The sequence below is a fragment of the Marmota flaviventris genome, chromosome 3, assembly GCF_047511675.1.
Source record: "Marmota flaviventris isolate mMarFla1 chromosome 3, mMarFla1.hap1, whole genome shotgun sequence".
In the NCBI taxonomy this organism is placed as follows: domain Eukaryota; kingdom Metazoa; phylum Chordata; class Mammalia; order Rodentia; family Sciuridae; genus Marmota; species Marmota flaviventris.
In genome coordinates this window covers 28,820,874-28,838,613 of record NC_092500.1, presented here as the reverse complement: position 1 = coordinate 28,838,613, position 17,740 = coordinate 28,820,874, and the positions used below count along the sequence as shown (strand labels likewise).

Here is a 17,740-nt window from a genome sequence, read left to right as displayed (position 1 = left end):
CCGCCATGATTTTCAGCCTTAACTTGAGCCCCAAGAAATGGAGTCAGCCTTCTATGGACTAAGATGTCTGAAATTATGATTCCCTCAAATAAACTCTTCCTCCTCTATATAATTCTGGTTGGGTCCATTAGTCACAACAGTGAAAAAGCTGACTTGTAAACAGGTGCCATACCCAAATATCAAAAATGGATAGAAGAAGTGACCAAGAACTTAACAATCTGTGCTGTTGTTGATAACTCTATTCAGAAAATTGAGTCTAGGAGATGTTTACAATTAAGCTTTTATACAATATCAATTTTTGAATGCATTTTTAATTTATTTTCTTTAAAATAATGACATTAGCAAAACTTTGACACAGCCTGTATTGAATTTCCATATTCAAATTAGGCTTTACCATTAATAACTCAAATTAATACAGAATTAGCATTTCGCTTTTGACTTTAGGTCAAAAGAGCCAATTGCCCTATGAATTACAGAAGACTGGTACTCTGATTCCTTCTAAAAATTAAAAGAACACATTTTATTAAATTCTTGACATATATAGTTACTCCAAATTTTATACTTGGTGAAATAAAAATACCTATAGTAGCTTAGTTAACATCAACAGAAAACTTCAAAAAATGATTCTGAAAATGTCAGGCAAATTATTTTTATTGTAGGCAATTATTTAAACTGCATATTTGGCTTTATGCATAATAAGTCATGTGGGAAAACATCCACAATACAGTTAAGTTTCCAATATCTAGCTTTCTTTCTTTTTTCTTTTTAGCAATGGCATGAACAGAATCTTGCCAGGTTATGAAAATTAGGGTTTTCTTGGGAGTTACTTGAAATTTCCGAGCTGAATGGCAGAGCGCACATAGACACACCGGAAGGTGGATGGCTGTATCTCCCAGTACTGGACTGGGTTGCTGAAAAGACTCACTCCCGAATAAGAAGCCTTCTTGGTATTGTATCCTGGTGGACAGAAGTCATTTGCTCCAACTGCAGAGATGTTGTTATTATGAAGGTAGACAACCTGCAACATGAAACAGGAGAGAATGATTGTTTTCTTCTAAATATTTCGAGGCCCTTCATGTAAATATTCATTTTTTAATTTGTTCTGATTAGTTATACATGACAATACAATGCACTTTGATACATCATACATAGATGGAGTATAATTTCTCATTCTTCTGATTGTACATGATCTGGAGTCCCACCTGTTGTATAATTATATACGTACATAGGGTAATAATGTCTGATTCATTCTACTATCATTCCTACCCCCAAACCTCCTCCCCTCCCTTCACTTCCCTCTACCTAACGTAACTCTTATTTTTCCCTAGGCCCTACCCTGATTTATTGTGAATTAGTATTCACATATCAGAGATAACATTTGGCCTTTGGTTTTTTGGGATTGGCTTATTTCACTTAGCATGATATTCTGCATCTCCATCCATTTACTGGCAGATACCATAACTTCAAGAGAAAGTCTAGAGGAAGGAAGAAAATCTTTATCACATGCACCTTACTTAGAGCATTAAACTCCAGGATATGTAAAGAACTCAAATACCTTAAAACCAAAAAGCAAATAACCCAATAAATGAATGGGTTAATGAACTGAACAGACACTTCCCAGAAGAAGTATATGAAAAAATGTTCAACATCTTTAGCAATTAAAAGAAATGTAATGAAAACTTCTCTTTAAGATTTCATCCCAGTCAAAATGGCAATTATCAAGAATACAAACAACAACACATGCTGGCAAGAATGTGGGGAAAAAGTTACACTCATGCATTGCTGGTGGGACTGCAAATCAGTGCAATCATTATGGAAAACATTATGGAGATTCCTCAAAAAACGTGGAATGGAACAACCATTTGACCCAGTTATCCCACTCCTTGGTTTATACCCAAAGGACTTAAAATCAGTGTATTACAGTAATGCAGCCACATCAATGTTTATAGCAGCTCAACTCACAATACTAAACTATGAAACCAGACTAGGTGCCCTTCAACAAGTGAATGGATAAAGAAAATGTGGTATACATATATATGGAATATTACTCAGCCTTAAAGAAGAATATTCATTTTTAATATTCTCATCCTTCAGTTTGAATAACTTAGCAGTGCACAAATCAAACTTCTCCTTTCTCCCTTCATTTTCAAACTGCCTTTGCCTTCTTCATCTTCTGTTTCTCAGTAAATAACATGCCAATCTTCCAGATGCTCAGTTTGTAATCCTTATCATCATGCATGAGCCTCCCTTTCTCTTATCCTTTATACCCTCATGACAATCCTGCTAGCTCAGCCTCCAAAATGTACACAACCAGCCAGATCTCCCATGTCTACTCGCACAACATTCTCTGAACTGCGATTGTCTATTTCTGGACTATTAAAGTTGTCCTAGTCATTCTTTCTGCTTTATCTTTTGCCTTCTAACTTTTATGGTTTAATTTACCTCCCAGATAAATTATTTTAAAAACTTTATTACACATTATTATCTTCTTTGCCTCCACACTCCAGTGGTTTCCCTTCCCATGTTAAAAAATCCAAAGTTCTCACAATAGCCTACAAATACTACATGATCTGACTTCATTTCCCTTCACTGATCAACCAATCATAACTGTCAACTTGCTGTTCTACTACTAGGAACTATGGTTCCTCTGCAGGTTATCACACACAGGCTTCCTCCACTTGGAATAAGCTACAAGACATCTGTAGGCACTTAGCTCATGTGATCAATCTTTTCTTATCAGAGAGAGCTTCACTCTATTCCATTCATGATTTTTCTCTATGATTCACAATAAATAATAAATGCATTATGTTTGGAATTTTAGCATGTATGCATCTGTGCATATGAAAAAAATATGATACAGTGATCAGCTGTTTTCTAGTCTACTGCATTCTTTAAATGTTCCTAATGAACTTAAAACTTATGAAGTTCATAATGTGTCCTGCCTGACACTTGAGAAATAGGAATCAAGAATGTGAAAATGATCATGCAAGGATATAAAGACATAAGCAAGCAAAAACTCAACAGCAACAAAGAACTAATAGAAACAATATCTAGTCTTATTAAGTCTTTGAAGCATTTTTTTTTTTTTTTACTTAATACTGCCTATTACTTGTTCCAGCATCACCAAAGACCCTGTTGAAAAAAAAAAAATCAACCATCAAGAAATATTTTAGGTGCTGGTGCTATAGCTTAGTTGGTAGAGTGCTTGCCTAGCATGCACAAGGCCCTGGGTTTGATCCCCAGCACCAAAAAAAAAAAAAGAGAGAAATGTTTATTTTAAGTCTCATCTTCCTACTTATAAAACATGTTATAGAAATTGAGTTAGTATAAATTGGCCTATGTCAATTTAAGTTGGAGTTTTGTCACAAATCAATAATAAGTGACTTGTAATTTATTTACATTGTTTATATTAGAATAAAAGATTAATGTATCTTGAACCCCAAGCAAAATTTAGATATTAGATTTTGAAAAGGGCAACTGTATAAAATGACTTGACAATAAAAAAAGTGTCAAGATAGTGTTTCTGATTCACCATGACAGACCTAAGTACCTATGTAAACTTCTGAAAGAAACTCAATTTAAAAAGCTGAAAAATTAGATAAAACAAGGATATATATAAATTTTACAAGCAATATTGAATTTTTAATTGAATGTTTGAATAACTTATTTTTTCAAAGTAATGATGAAATTTATATATGTATAAAATTATTATCACTACTTAAACTGATAAGCTTTACTTTAATTTGTAGATTTGCAGAATGGAAAACACTATCATTAAAGTGGACCATTGACCCTTATCTTCTTATTCTTATTAAGCACTATAATTTGGTAATTTCTATATAGTTAATTCAGCTATACTACTAGCTAAACATTCTTTGTTGAGCGATATCATATCTGCTGAAGATAAAAGCTAAAACTACTATTTTTAGTTCATGTCAGTGTATCAGTGATTATATCATCCTGTGCAACAATGTGCATTTGTTACACTGATCAGTGCCTGGAAATGATGCTGCTTCATAATAAGCTGTATCTTCACAGCGAGCATTGTAGTGTGTTCAAAAGAATAGCACTAATTTAAAAATAGTAATTTCGATGTTTTTTTTTCTTTGACAAAATGAAAATGAATATTTATGTGGAAATATTAAATATGTCTTTCTGAGAAACAGGTTGAATTTTGTATCTCCTCCCAAATTCATGTGTTGGAAATCTAATCCTACATGGTGGTATTAGGAGGTAAGGCCTTAGGAAGGTCATTGGGACATGGGGGAGGAGCCTTGATGAATAGTATTAGTGCCCTTATAAGAAGAGGCCATAGAGCTGGCTAGTTGTCTTTCTGTCACTTGAGGACAGAATGTTATGTTGGCATTCTCCAACCTGGAACAGGGCCCTCACTAGAACATAATATGCAAAGCACCCTGATCTCAGACTTCCAGCCTCTAGAACAGTGAGAAATGAGTGTTTGCTGTTTAAGCCACCCCGTTTATGGTGACTTGGTACAGCAGCTTAGCTGACTGTAACATTGTAGAAACCATGTCTAACCAGATCCTCCTGCCTCCCAGCCTCCAGGAGGGAGGGTCTGCTCTCTGAATCCCTCACAGTGAGTATTTGCTTATGCATCACCTGGATGTACTTGTGCTCTGCAAGCCCACCAGGCACCCTGAGAAGCTTGTTGTTGTTCAGGTGAAGCTCCCTGAGGTGAGGAGTGTTGGCCAGAGAGCCATTTTCCACAGAAGAGATGCTGTTGAAACTCAGTCCCAACCTGCAAAGCAAAGCAGAAATGAACACATACCCCAACACAGGTGTCTTTTGTGCAGGCATTGTATGATTAGGCAAGTAAATAGAAAAGGGAATTTTTTGGTTTTGTTGTTGTATTATTCCCACTGTTTACAATGCTTTATCTGATCTCTCTGAACTTACACAAAGCCCATTATTCTTAATGGCTCAGTGTTACCTTCTTTGAGACTCCTCTAACAGAACAAGATTAGACAGGCACCTCTCTTAAATGCTCTGTAGCATCCTGTGGTCAACTGCTTGTATTACATAACAGACTGTTCTGTATTCTAAAGGCCTGTGGATGTGCATACCTCTCCTTTGGAACAGTAACTACCTTGGTAGTTAACGTAGTGCTTGCCATGCTCAAAAATAGCTACAAAATGGATTTCCATGTGTAATGAACACATTAAATTCATTTGAGAGAGAACCAACAGAAATGGCACAACCAATTTGTTTTTTTGAAAATGGAGCTACAGTGCATTTATCATATAAATTTATTCACAGATGATAAAAGCTGCCAAATTCTAAAAAGTTGACAACCCACCTTCTAGAAAATTTCAGTTTTCTAGATCAAAAATATTCCTCATTGACCATCAATAGTTTCAAACTCTGCTTTGCTGCCAGCATTCTTGCTTCTGACCCAGGTCTTTGACTCAGATCTCCCTCTCTTGCCCCTTTTGACATTCCTAATACATGTTCCTTCAAATTTAATTCACTCAAAGTCTTGGTTCCTAGTTTTAAAAAAATTAAATGCATAATATGTGGGGGTTCTGCAATGTCCCTTCACGGATTTCAAGGCCAGGAGAGGTTGACTTAGAGATATGAATATTTTGTATAATACTCTGGGAATGAAAAGCAAAGTGATGTCAATCAAAGGGCAGACAGAAGATACCAGGTATGAGACAGCAAAATAAAGAAACATACACACACACACACACACACACACACACACACGCACACATGAGAGACACAGAGAGAGAGAGAGAAAGAGAGAATGACAGACAGACAGACACTCCAAGGAGGGTGAGGGACAGTATGTCAGATTTCCTAAGTGCAAAGGAAGAGATCTAGTCATTGGCCATGGATGGTTTCTCCTACGCTCCAGCTAGTTCTGATTTGAGCTCCTTCAGAATTCAGATGCTGGTTTAGGTATCAAAATTTTCCAGTTTTAATCACGGATTAATATTTGAAATAAGGGTTAAGGTTAACTGCTTTTAGGCTATTATTAATATCAGTACTGTATTGTCTTAGCTATTGATTATTAAGCTGGCATCTTGGCTCAGAAAAGTTTGTTTTACACTCAGTCTTGAAACATTCCTGTCTTCTTTTTGACCTTTCCTTTTCTATTCCAGAATTGTGTCTATTGTGTCTTACAATACTCCAAGTCCCAATATTAAATTTGAAAATAGAGCATTCCTCATGAAGTTATTCAAAGAAGATTTTCATAATACAAATCATTACTTAACCATTTATTTATCTATTCAATCAACGTTTTTTTTTTTTTTTTTTTTTTTATAGTACTGGGAATCTCACACATGTTGGATGAGTGCTCTACCATCGAGCCACATCCCCAATCTTCAAAAAAGTAGTTTTGAGAACACAGTATATGCATGATTTTACTGTAGAAATGATGAGGTGAAATAGTTCAAAAATGATTTTTATCATCAAGGAATAGTTCATTTAGTAAAGGTGATGATGGTGTATGCATGCATGTATATAACTACCTACCTACCTAAATAAATAAATAAATAAATAAATAAATAAATAAAAATTTCATGCTTCTGATGAAGGGCATGCACTGATTTCTCCAATTTTATTCTTTACTACAAATGGTAACCTTTACCCTAAAACAATGTTCTGTGGTCAGTGGTTTTTTTTTTTTTCATTTCACCATTTTAATTTTCAACATCAAAATACTTTTCTTGTTCTAACATAAGTAAGCAATAAACAACATAATTATTTCATGGTTTAATCAAAAGATTTTGGATTTGATTCTGAAAAAAAATATGTTCAATGAATTCAAGAAATTATAATGTTTGCTTGGCCAATAAGGCAATGAATGGAATTCAAAATTCATTTGAAGAGAAATATAAATTTCTGTTGACATTTTCAATATTTATTAGCTCTTTTGTATTTTGTATTTGATACAAAGCATATGAAATCAGTGTTCAAGTGGAGAATCTTAAAATCTCCTTACCACTTTTAGTAAAAAATGAATTTATTCTTTTTTTTTTCTAAAAAAGCACACTTATAATGATTCATTTACTATATATTGAACTTTAAAATATTGTTTTCCCTACTACTATTACTGCTACTACTACCACCAACAACAATAATAATTATAATAATCCAATAATAATGATCTTGATAAACAATGCAGTTTATCTGAATATACATTTCTGTAGTTAGGGGGACCTGATCTACAAATACAGGTAGGTGATGTGTAATATTATGTGAAGAATGTTTTCTATATTAGTGAATAGCATTCAAACAGGTCTAAATGAAGCTTTTCTTATTATTTGAGACATTGGGGTTAATATATGTCAACTCTATTCACATGCATGTGCTTATCTTCAGCCCACTCCACTGGGTATTATCCACAGAAATGGGAAAAGCCACCTTAAACATCTATTTGGACTTAGATATTTATCAGAGATAAAATGATGCATGTTATGTATTTTTATCTCCCATGAAATTTATATGTAAAGAGAGGAGTGAGTTGATTTGGCATAAAACCATGGTGGGAATATACTCTTGAAGGACATTCGGCAATGTATGCATATCAAGAACAGAGTATTCCCAGAGTTTGCCAGCTCTCTCCTCTTTTTATAATTAGCCAGATTGCAAATGTAGAGAGACTGAAGATAGGAAGCAGACACTAGTGATTGTTTACAAAGAAAGAAACAAAGTTAAGGAAGGCTAAACAATACCACCCAAAATAATAAAAAAATAATTTCTAGTTGGCCTACATTTATTGTGCAGATGCATTTTATTATAAACTTTGGAGAATAAGAGGTTAGAGAATTTCAGTATAAGTACTCTAGCAGTGATATGTAGGATGTCCAACATTTCTAGATTTTGGTAATGTTCATTTTACAGCATTTTTGTATTTGGGACACTTACAATTTTGTTAACTTTCTGCTTGATACCAAGTTAGAATATACTGAATAAACACATTTAAATAAAATCTGTTAATAAAATACCCGGTATGTAATACCTAAAACTATACAGTATTCACAAAAATGCAAGGTCAAGGTTGGTGTTTATAGTAGGCATTCCATTTCATTGATTTTTTTTCTCAAGAAATAATCATATAGACCAAAGTTTGAATTTGTTGGAAACAACAATAAAGTGTAGCAAATATTAAATAAAAACCAATCATCATGTTTCTATCTTCTAGAATGCAGACACTGATTATGCCTAGTCATTGTTCTGATAATGAGTAATGAAAAAAGATTATTACTTAGCCAAGTTATTCAGTCCCTTCAGGCTAGCTGCATCCACTTTGGTGATTTTGTTGTTATCAAGATGTAATTCGGTGAGAGAAGGAGGAAGGCCTGGAATATAGAAACGTGAAATGTTAACTTAGCAAATAAACCTAAGTACAGAATGTAGAAAGACTCAATGAGAGTTTATGCCATTAAACATACAATGAGGTTTGAAGAATTAGTTCTGCTTTTCATATTTTTCCTTCATCCCATTTATAATGATGCATGCTTTTGAAAGTAGTAGAAAACCTTCCTACTTTTCTCCTAGATGGACTAAACAAAATCATAAAATGTTCTAGTCACGTGATAATTGTACTAGCAATGGCAAAAGTGCAATCTAATGTTGAAACTCACTATTTTTTTCTACCTTTTTTAATGGGCTAACACTGCCACCGATAAAAGAAATACATCATAAAAAAAAAGATGAGCATTTGAATATAACAAAGGGATGATTTATTGGTTAAGTATATATGTAAATTTAACTAAGCATTTCATTAATGAGAATCATTTATAACCCACAATGATAAGCTATGGTGGTCTTACACTTACCAATCTTTCCATAAAAATCACCAAATGTCTCTGAAATCTGGTTGTGTAGAAGAAGCTAAAGCTTACTTGAATGTATTAAATCAAGGCCGATTCTTTATATGAGAAGAAAGCACAGGCCTATAACCAAGTCATCTGCCATATGTAGAGCACCTGGAGAAATAATTTTAAGATCCAATATGCCCACTAAGTCTTGGAATAGTACTTCCGGAATGGCTATAATGTCCAAAGACTGAGTAGTATATATATAAAAGTTTAAATATTTTATTTTCATTTCCTCATGCCATCTGAGGATATATTATGTTTTTATACAGCTTTTTAAATAGCACATTGTTCCACTTAGAAGAATAGCAAGAACTTAAAAAAAAATAGCAAATCTGTTACATGAACAAATAAAATCTGACTTGCAAAATGTCTTGCATATTTGCCTATAAAGATATAAGTTTGGAAAATCACAGGTTACATTTGATGTGAAACTTTCATTACATCCCACTGAATTATGTCAATATTTTCTATTTAATGCAATAATTTTTTTCTGTATTTGACCAAAAAATGAATATATGAATATGCTTCTCTAAGGAAATATGTTTTTTTTTTTTTTTTGGAAGATGCTAAGGAAATAGTGTGTCTGCTATGGCACTTGTCCTAACTCAATTTCATTATTCCCTCACTGTATAAATTATTGATAATTAATCCCTTGTCATAAGTGAGGAAACAGAGATTCAAAATTACAGATTTTGTAGGCCATCTGTATCTTAGGTAAAGAGTAGAATATGATCCCAGATAGCCAAAGGAAGTTAAAATAGACTGTTTTCAACTAGAGGAAATGAAAAAACAATTGCATTTTTCTTATGAATAGAATCTAGGAATTGTAGCCATTTTGACAATAAAGGATTTAAACCACTTAATTCTCCTTAGAATAATGCACTTACATTTTTACATTATCCTCTGAGAAAAGCAATTTATATATATCTATATCTATATCTATATATCTATATATCTCTATATCTCTATCTATATATCTATCTCTCTATATCTATCTATCTTTCTATATCTATCTATCTCTATCTATCTCTCTCTCTCTCTCTCTCTCTCTATATATATATATATATATATATATATATATATATATATAGATATAGATATAGATATATCAAAGCAACTGAATACACATTCTTTCTTTTTTATCATCAGGAAAAGATTTCTTTAAAATGCACTGCCTCTAGTGCACCATTTATCCCACAGCTATTACTGCCTCTTGGTTTCTTAGTGTCTTCCTTTTTTAGTGTTGGTTTCCCCAAAATAAAGTTAGAACCAGGAAGAAGAGTGTCTATAGAAAAATCTTTGCAACAGGACAGAGAAAGGCAAATTTATACACACTCTTCTTACCCTTAGCCACTCTGGTATGTGACTGAGAAAACATATTCTCCAGTTAATTTTATTAATTCTTTTCCTTTTCCTTGTTTTATGAGATAAAAATAAATGAAGATTACTCAGGTGTGGGTACTATATGTATATAAATATTACTTTAGGTAATAATCCTAGAAGGTAGGTTTTATTAATACCTTCATTTTATAGTTAGAAAAACTGATGTTTGTAGAGAAATGAATAATTAATGCAAAATTGAAGAATTGCTAAGTGGCTGAGATCTCTCTCACTGTGTTGTTTTTATTCAATTTAGATTTTATAATTACTACACTATCCCACCTTTACATTTCAATAAGTAGTGGGAGAAACTATAATCAGGACATGGATAATACGCAGGCAGGCATAAGAGGCCCAGTCTAACAGTAGATTCTTATTTTAGATAGACATAAATATGCAGAACATAAATATGGTGGATGGCAAGAGAGTAAAGTAGTTAATCACACGAACTCTAATACAGTCCAGAGAATCTCACTGTGATACTTCCTCCTAACTCTATGACATTGCTCACAATTTATTTCACTTCTTTAAGACTCATTTTGTCCTCATTTACAGAACAAGAATGATACTACCATATAGGGATGTTTTTTGATTCCATGAAAAGTGTTTGGCATGATACTAGCAGCAAGTGCTTAATACAATGTAGTTACTACAACTTCTATATTATTATAAAATAGTAAATAAAAGCAAGCCAGAAATGATAAGAAAAAGAGTAAAGCAGGAGAGAAAGAAAATTTAGGACAGTAAAAGAAAACATATCATTGATGAAAGGTGTCACTTAGGGATATTTTATAGGAGGTATCAGGAGGGATTACAAAGTCAAAGAAAATGCTTAATAAAATTTTTATGGCAACATGAAGTGATGGGGAAATTCCAGCTGCTTCACCTCCTATGAGTATGCCTTTAGGTCAGATATATTAATCTGCATCTATATATTTTTACGTGTGTGTGTGTGTGTGTGTGTATTTGTTTCTGTCTGGTGTGTGTACACAGTGTCCTTGAGTATCTGTAGGGGTTTAGGGTATTTTTTTTGGACCTTACTATGAACCAAAATTTGCTGGAATTCAAGGCCTTTATATAAAATGATATAGAATTTTTGTATATACTACATGAATCCTCTTGTTTTTAAATCATTTCTAGATTACTTATAAAAAACAATGTAAATGATGCATAAATAGTGGCTATATTGTATTGTTTAGGGAGTAAAAAAAGCACATATTTTAGATGAAAATTTTTTTAAAAAATTGTTTTGATCCATAGATGGTTGAACCTATGGATATGGAGCCACTGGTGATTTTCTATTTAAAAGTCATTTGTTAGATGCAGCAAGTTACTCAGCAAGAACATGGCTTGTAAACTTTAAATTGAAATAGCTATCTGTTCATCCATCTGTCCACCCCAGCAGTTACTTTTAAGGGCACCCAAAACATGCTCTGTATGAGATGACTGTAGATAGAACAAGTGGTAGTAATAAAGCTTCTATGGTGTATGTACTCTCAGAAATTAAAGTTTCTCTGAAGATGCAATAAAGTAAAATTGGTGTTTTCTGCAGATAAGTACCTATATCTTGTACCTAGATCAAGAAAAAGGCAGGATGAGCTTACTCTGACTGTGGTGATTGCTGTTTATTTTTTGGTTGCTAAATGTAGATAGCATCTCCTATTCACCATTCTGTCACCAATATTCTGTACATTGTCTAAGCCAAGTGAAGGTTGAAAACATTTTTTGAATAATAGGAGATAACATTAGTCCCTACTTATCTAAATGCCAGATTTTTTTCTGATTATCTATTTAATTTTAAAACAACCCATTCTGGTATATATTAATATTGTTCTCACTTTATGGATGAAGTAATTAAGGGTCCTTGAGTCAATGACAACTTGAACTCAAGCAAACAGATTCTGAAATCCACACTTTTTAGAACCAATGGTATCAAAATAAGAGTGGTGATTCCCTTCAGATATTAAGGACTGGAAAATCCTACAATGGAAAGAATTCCCTAAGGAATTGGAGACACAAATTAAAAAGTGTCTCAGTTCCAGAGGTACTTCTACGTATCATTTTTTTAAAACAAAGTACCAAAGCATTCAGTTTATTTTTAAAATAACTCCACTATCTCCTTGCTATATCACAATTACAAATATAAATTCATTGTTTATTTTTTCATTGTAGAAAGGACATTTTAAGGAATCTCTCCATCCTTACAATGAGCCTGGATAGTCTCAGAGTCACCCAGGCTCCACAGGACCCGTTCTAGGGATAGAGGATTTACCATAAATAAGGTTGGTCACTTGAGTCACAATTTAAGTGTCCACATCCACTTTTTTAAAATATCAAATCCCTTGGACTTAGGCGTTTCAGAATGTTTGGGAGGGTTTCTGTCACCTTGTGGGATGGAGGTTATGTTGGTGTCTGCGATGCGGATGTAGGAGAGCTTCTTCATTCCCTGGAAGGCTCCATTTTCAATTCCTGAGCTCTTCAGCGGGTTGGTGCCCAGTTCTACAGGTGTGAAAAGTGCAGGATTTTAGAGGGAATTTTAGGATATTATAAGTCAGAATAGTATCTCTTTCTATCAGGCTTCTAGAAAGAAATTTGGGTTAATAACAATGGGAAAGCAAAAGGGAAATAAAAGAACATGTTCTTCAGAAGAATAGCAAAGTGGAATAATACATTCCATTACGAAAACAAGCAAAAATCAAACCATAAAAACCAAAGACATATGAAACAAAAAAAGAATCGCAACCAAGTATCTAATTTTTTTTCTTTTTTTTCAGAAAATGCTGACATTAAAAAAGTGTTTATAAATCATACATTATGCTATTTCTTTTCTAAGATACTTTTAAAGTGTTGCTAAAAATGTCTGAATCTATTTTTTTGCAAACTGGTTATATAATTATATATATTTTGACCATCCTTCCAGCAAAATGTTATAACATAATATTTAAAGCAAATGATTTATGAATGTTCAGGATATGGCAAATCCCTACACAAAAATGTTTCTAATTAAGCACTACTTAAGTCCATCCTGCACATTGAGCACACAGCAAGGTAACTTCAGTCTTAGATCTCCTCTATATCCTCAGATCCTCAAAATCAAGAAAGAAAAATGTTGTAAAGTACAAATTCAGTCCAATTTCCCAGGGCCCTGCTACTCTACACCATGTAGGTTTCAGGCACACAGGCTCCAGCTGGTTCACCTTCCTGCAGCTAAAGAATACTTGATATCTCTAAGGTCCAACTGGTGCCTTGGTCTTCAAGTTTCAAGAATATCTGTACCTATGACAATCATCTCGTTCAATCCATTGAACACCGCTTTTCTCACTTTGGTGATCTCATTTTCATGGACACGAAGCTCCTGAAGGGATTTGGGCATTTTTTCTGGCAATTCCTTCAGTTGATTCTTGGACAGATAAAGTCTTTCCAACTTCACCAAAGGTGTAAATGCTCCAGGGCTTATTTTGCTAATTTTATTGTTGACAAGGATCAATGCCTATAGATAGAAAACAGAAGCATTTTCATAAGTTCCAAACTACTTTATATATAAGTACACACACACACACACATATTTTAAGTATGTAGTCTCTTCATTCCATTAATGGTACTTGAGGAGGAAATCTGGAAAATTGCAAGAAATCTGAAAAATCAGCAAATATGATCACTTTATCTGTGTCTCTGTATGTCTATATACATAGATATGTATGTACATATGCAATCTTTAAACAATAAATACTCCCCAAGATTGTACTTCCTAGTAACAGACATTCATGCCCCAGTCAGGTCTTCATCCTAAAGGTCCATTGTCATTGACTGTATCACAGAATCTGATACAGAGGGTGGTGCCATTTTATACTATCATCAACAATTGAAGAGACTGAAATTTTATTGTAGCCTCACAAAATTTGATCTCTTTTTAAAAAACTTTTGCCAAATTAACATTAATTATGTTGTAGATCATTGCTTTGTTTTGTCTTTTCTTGAAAAATTAAACTTTATTTTGTTTACTTGCCAGGTATTGTTTTTTTTTTTTCCTTAGGGAAGACATTTTCAGATCAGAAAAGCTTCTTAATTTTTACAAATTGTAATATATTTTAATAATTGGTTTAGAACATAAATAAGTAGCCAATATAACATGAAGAAGCAATTTTTTTTCTTTTTTGTCTCTCTCTCTCTCTTTTTTTTTTTTTTTACAATTAAAAGGCCTTATAAAACAATGTATTTGGTGATTTTTGTATCTGAGTTCTCCTAATGCAAAAACTTATTTTTAATTAATTAGTGCTATATTTATAGTAATTTCTAAACATGGTTGTGGACACTTTATTCTGTCCCAATATTTGTTCTAACAGAGCCACACTGTGTTTATTGCTTTAAGTCACATTATCTGCTCTTATTAAGGAACTTGAGATAATTTTATGAAGGTCTAGGAAACATGAATTTTCAAATGCAGAACTCATGTTTTTGCATTAATGAGAATTCAGGGGTGAGGGAAAGTAATTGAGGTAATAGGATGGTAAAATTTCAATCACAGGGCTGGATTGTAGCTCAGAGACGTACATCTGAACCACATGTGAAGCACTGGGTTCGATTCTCAGCAAAACATATAAATAAATAAATAAATAAATAAATAAATAAATAAAGCTATTGTGTCCATCTAAAATTAAAAAGTATATACATAAAAAATTTCAGTCCCAGAAATGCAAGAATCTATTCTGAAAGCAGTGGCTTTCAGAAGTATATCCTCATGTTATTCACATTATTTTATGAATTAAAACTTATTATGAGTAACCTGGTCTTTTAATTAATCCAAAGATACATTGGTTGATTAATACAAAAATTCTAAAAGTTTCCAATGTATATTACAGAAAGTTAAAAGCATTTATGGGGGTTAAGTAATATAAAATTGAAATTAACAGGCAAATGCTATGGAAATCAGTACAAGTCAAAGCAGAGGAGCCGAGTGAGCAAAACTTATATTTATCAGACACATAGAATGGCAGAAGCTCAATGAGAAATACAAAGCATGAGAAATACAAGGTACATCTTTGACTACCATCCATAGAGAAAAATTCTGAAGGTTGATACAATCAAATGTATGCAATATAGTCTTAAAATCTGGTTTCTATTATGTTAAATGTTAAAGTCTGACTTTTAATAACATCCTTGTGCAGGGCTTACACTGTACTAGATATTGTAAGGTTACTATCATATTTATTGACAATTTTTAATTTAAATTCTCAAGAGAAGAATAATCCTGGTATTCTAAACCCAAGTTCTGTTTCTTAATCGCTAAGAATAATTATAAGGATTAAATATTTCCATATATCTACGTTACTAAGAAGAGCAGCTAGTATATAGAAACTGCTGACAAGTTTTTGTTTGTTGGCAATTTTTGTTGATTTTTAATTTTAAAAACACCTTCTTTACCAGATATATTAAATTTTAATTCAAAAGAAATACTTTGTTAGTATTGCCACACAATATCTCCATTATTTTAAAGAAAGATGATATAGTTTTCTACTCTAAGGTATAAAACTATTAATATGCAACAAGTATCACTCATATTAAGCCACAGCATTGCAAATGGATATAATTATTGGAGAATAAAGATTTTTTTCCAGTTGAATCCTTTCTATTTTAAACTTTGCTTATTTTTCATTGCTCTCCTTCCCTCCCATTCAAGTGTACCTTTCCTAGCTGAAATTATGATGTTTGTTTGGATAATAACAAGGATGGTAAAGATCAGGAATGAAAGAGTAAGAGAAAAATAGCTGTTTGACATCCTCTGAAAGGTTAGAAGCTCTAATAAGCTCTCTGTCTCTTCCAATGTGCACTTTGAAGTAGAAAGAAGGGGATTGCCAAGGTAATGGTTGCCTGAAAGCACACTTAGAAGGAGACTTAGGGAAAGAAAGAACACATTGTTACCAATACTGGATTTAAAGAGACATCATTTAGATGTCTCTTATTGAACAGCTTTAAAAAACTATTTGGCATATATTTAAATATGAAGTTAAGATTAGAGTAAGAGAATTTTTCTTCCTTAAAAAAAAAAGGTAGCTTTAGGTTAACCTTAGCAAATAAAGCTTTTTATATACTTTAGTTCACTGAAATTAATGATATTCATTCTTTATTATCACCTCTTTAAACGTATTCCAAATAGTCACTGACAACCTTGCTGGTTTCGGCATGCCCTCACTCCCAGTGAAATCTTAAGGTGAAGGCAGAGAGCAGGTGAGCAGCTCGGGACCCACCTACTACCTGTGGAAACAGAACCCAGCAGCCCAGCTATGGAATCTCTTGCTCAGGCCTAGTCCTGCACTATCTCAGAGCCCACATCCATACTCTAGTCTGCCTCTATTTTATCATCTACTGCTTTTTGTCTTCTGCCTTTGCTTTTCTCTTATAGAAAAAAATGTCCTCTTTTCTCTACCTTTCCAATTTCTGCTCATCTTCTAAATCCCCGTTATCCCATATTCTCCTAATACTCTACCTGATATTCTGATATAATGATGATGACTGATTTTTCTGTTACTTTGTGTTATTAATACTCAATACTTATAATGGCTTATAGTATTGAACATCAATAAATTGACCATGGCTATTTTATTATGTGCTATTTAAAAAAATATATTACATGTACAATCTTAAAAGTTTTATGGAAAAAAAATGTGCTTCCTTTAAAAATCGGGTGTATGTTCTCCTCATGGTTAAATGGTACTCTTTTCCCTCCAGGGCTTTTAGTACATCCATAGCTAAATCTTATGTTAATTTCATTAAGTATATAGTTGCCATTTTTACTATTTTATATTTCATTATCCCCTGTATCTATATTTCTTATTTCTAATACATAGCACTCAAATGATGAATTGTATATTTATATTTTATTATAAGTTGACTATTTTTACTACATAGCCTTTCTATAATGACTAGAAGAAATAGATGTGAAATTAGAGTTCATCAAGCTTAAGAATGTATTTCTATAGCATTAATTATAGAAAAATATGAACTCTTTGTCTCCATATACAGGTATCATACAACAATTTTCAAAATTTTCTAACTATTTTCATTGCATTTCTTTTTTTATAATTTTTAAAAAAATTTTTGGTACCAGATATTGAACCTAGGGGTGCTTAACCACAGACTCATATCTTCAGCCCTTTTTTATTTTTTAATAAAATAAAATAATATGAGACAGGATCATACTAAGTTACTTATGAACTTGTGAAGGTACTAAGCCTGGCTTTGTGATCCTCCTGCCTCCTCCTCCACAGTCACTAGTATTACAGGCATGTGCTGCCGCACACAGCTTCATTGCATTTCTAATGTTGAACAAAAATCTGCTTCCCTGGAATTTCCAGTCACTAGGACAATTCTGTCATTTTGTAGTATAGCAGCAAGTAAATATAATTCCTCTTCTCTAACACAGCCTTTCAAAGTTCACTGATGGCCCTTTTAAATTCAGTTTAGAGATCCATATCCATCAATCGTGCCCATGTGATGTCCAGTCTCCTCAT

General features: G+C 32.9%; 1 protein-coding gene across 3 annotated transcripts in view; it reads right to left on the bottom strand.

The window, feature by feature from the left end:
• Positions 1 to 291: 291 nt before the first annotated feature.
• The window catches only part of Dcn (decorin), a 35,812-nt gene continuing 18,363 nt past the window's right edge, over positions 292 to 17,740 (bottom strand). For all 3 annotated transcript variants that reach the window (XM_027928877.3, XM_071609652.1, XM_027928870.2), the window contains exons 4-8: positions 13,509 to 13,722; positions 12,618 to 12,731; positions 8,237 to 8,330; positions 4,621 to 4,759; positions 292 to 1,018 (exon numbers count right to left, since the gene is read on the bottom strand). In XM_027928877.3, coding sequence (XP_027784678.2) covers positions 824 to 1,018; positions 4,621 to 4,759; positions 8,237 to 8,330; positions 12,618 to 12,731; positions 13,509 to 13,722 — 756 coding nt within the window. In that variant the 3' untranslated portion in view covers positions 292 to 823. The remainder of the gene's footprint in view (positions 1,019 to 4,620; positions 4,760 to 8,236; positions 8,331 to 12,617; positions 12,732 to 13,508; positions 13,723 to 17,740) is intronic.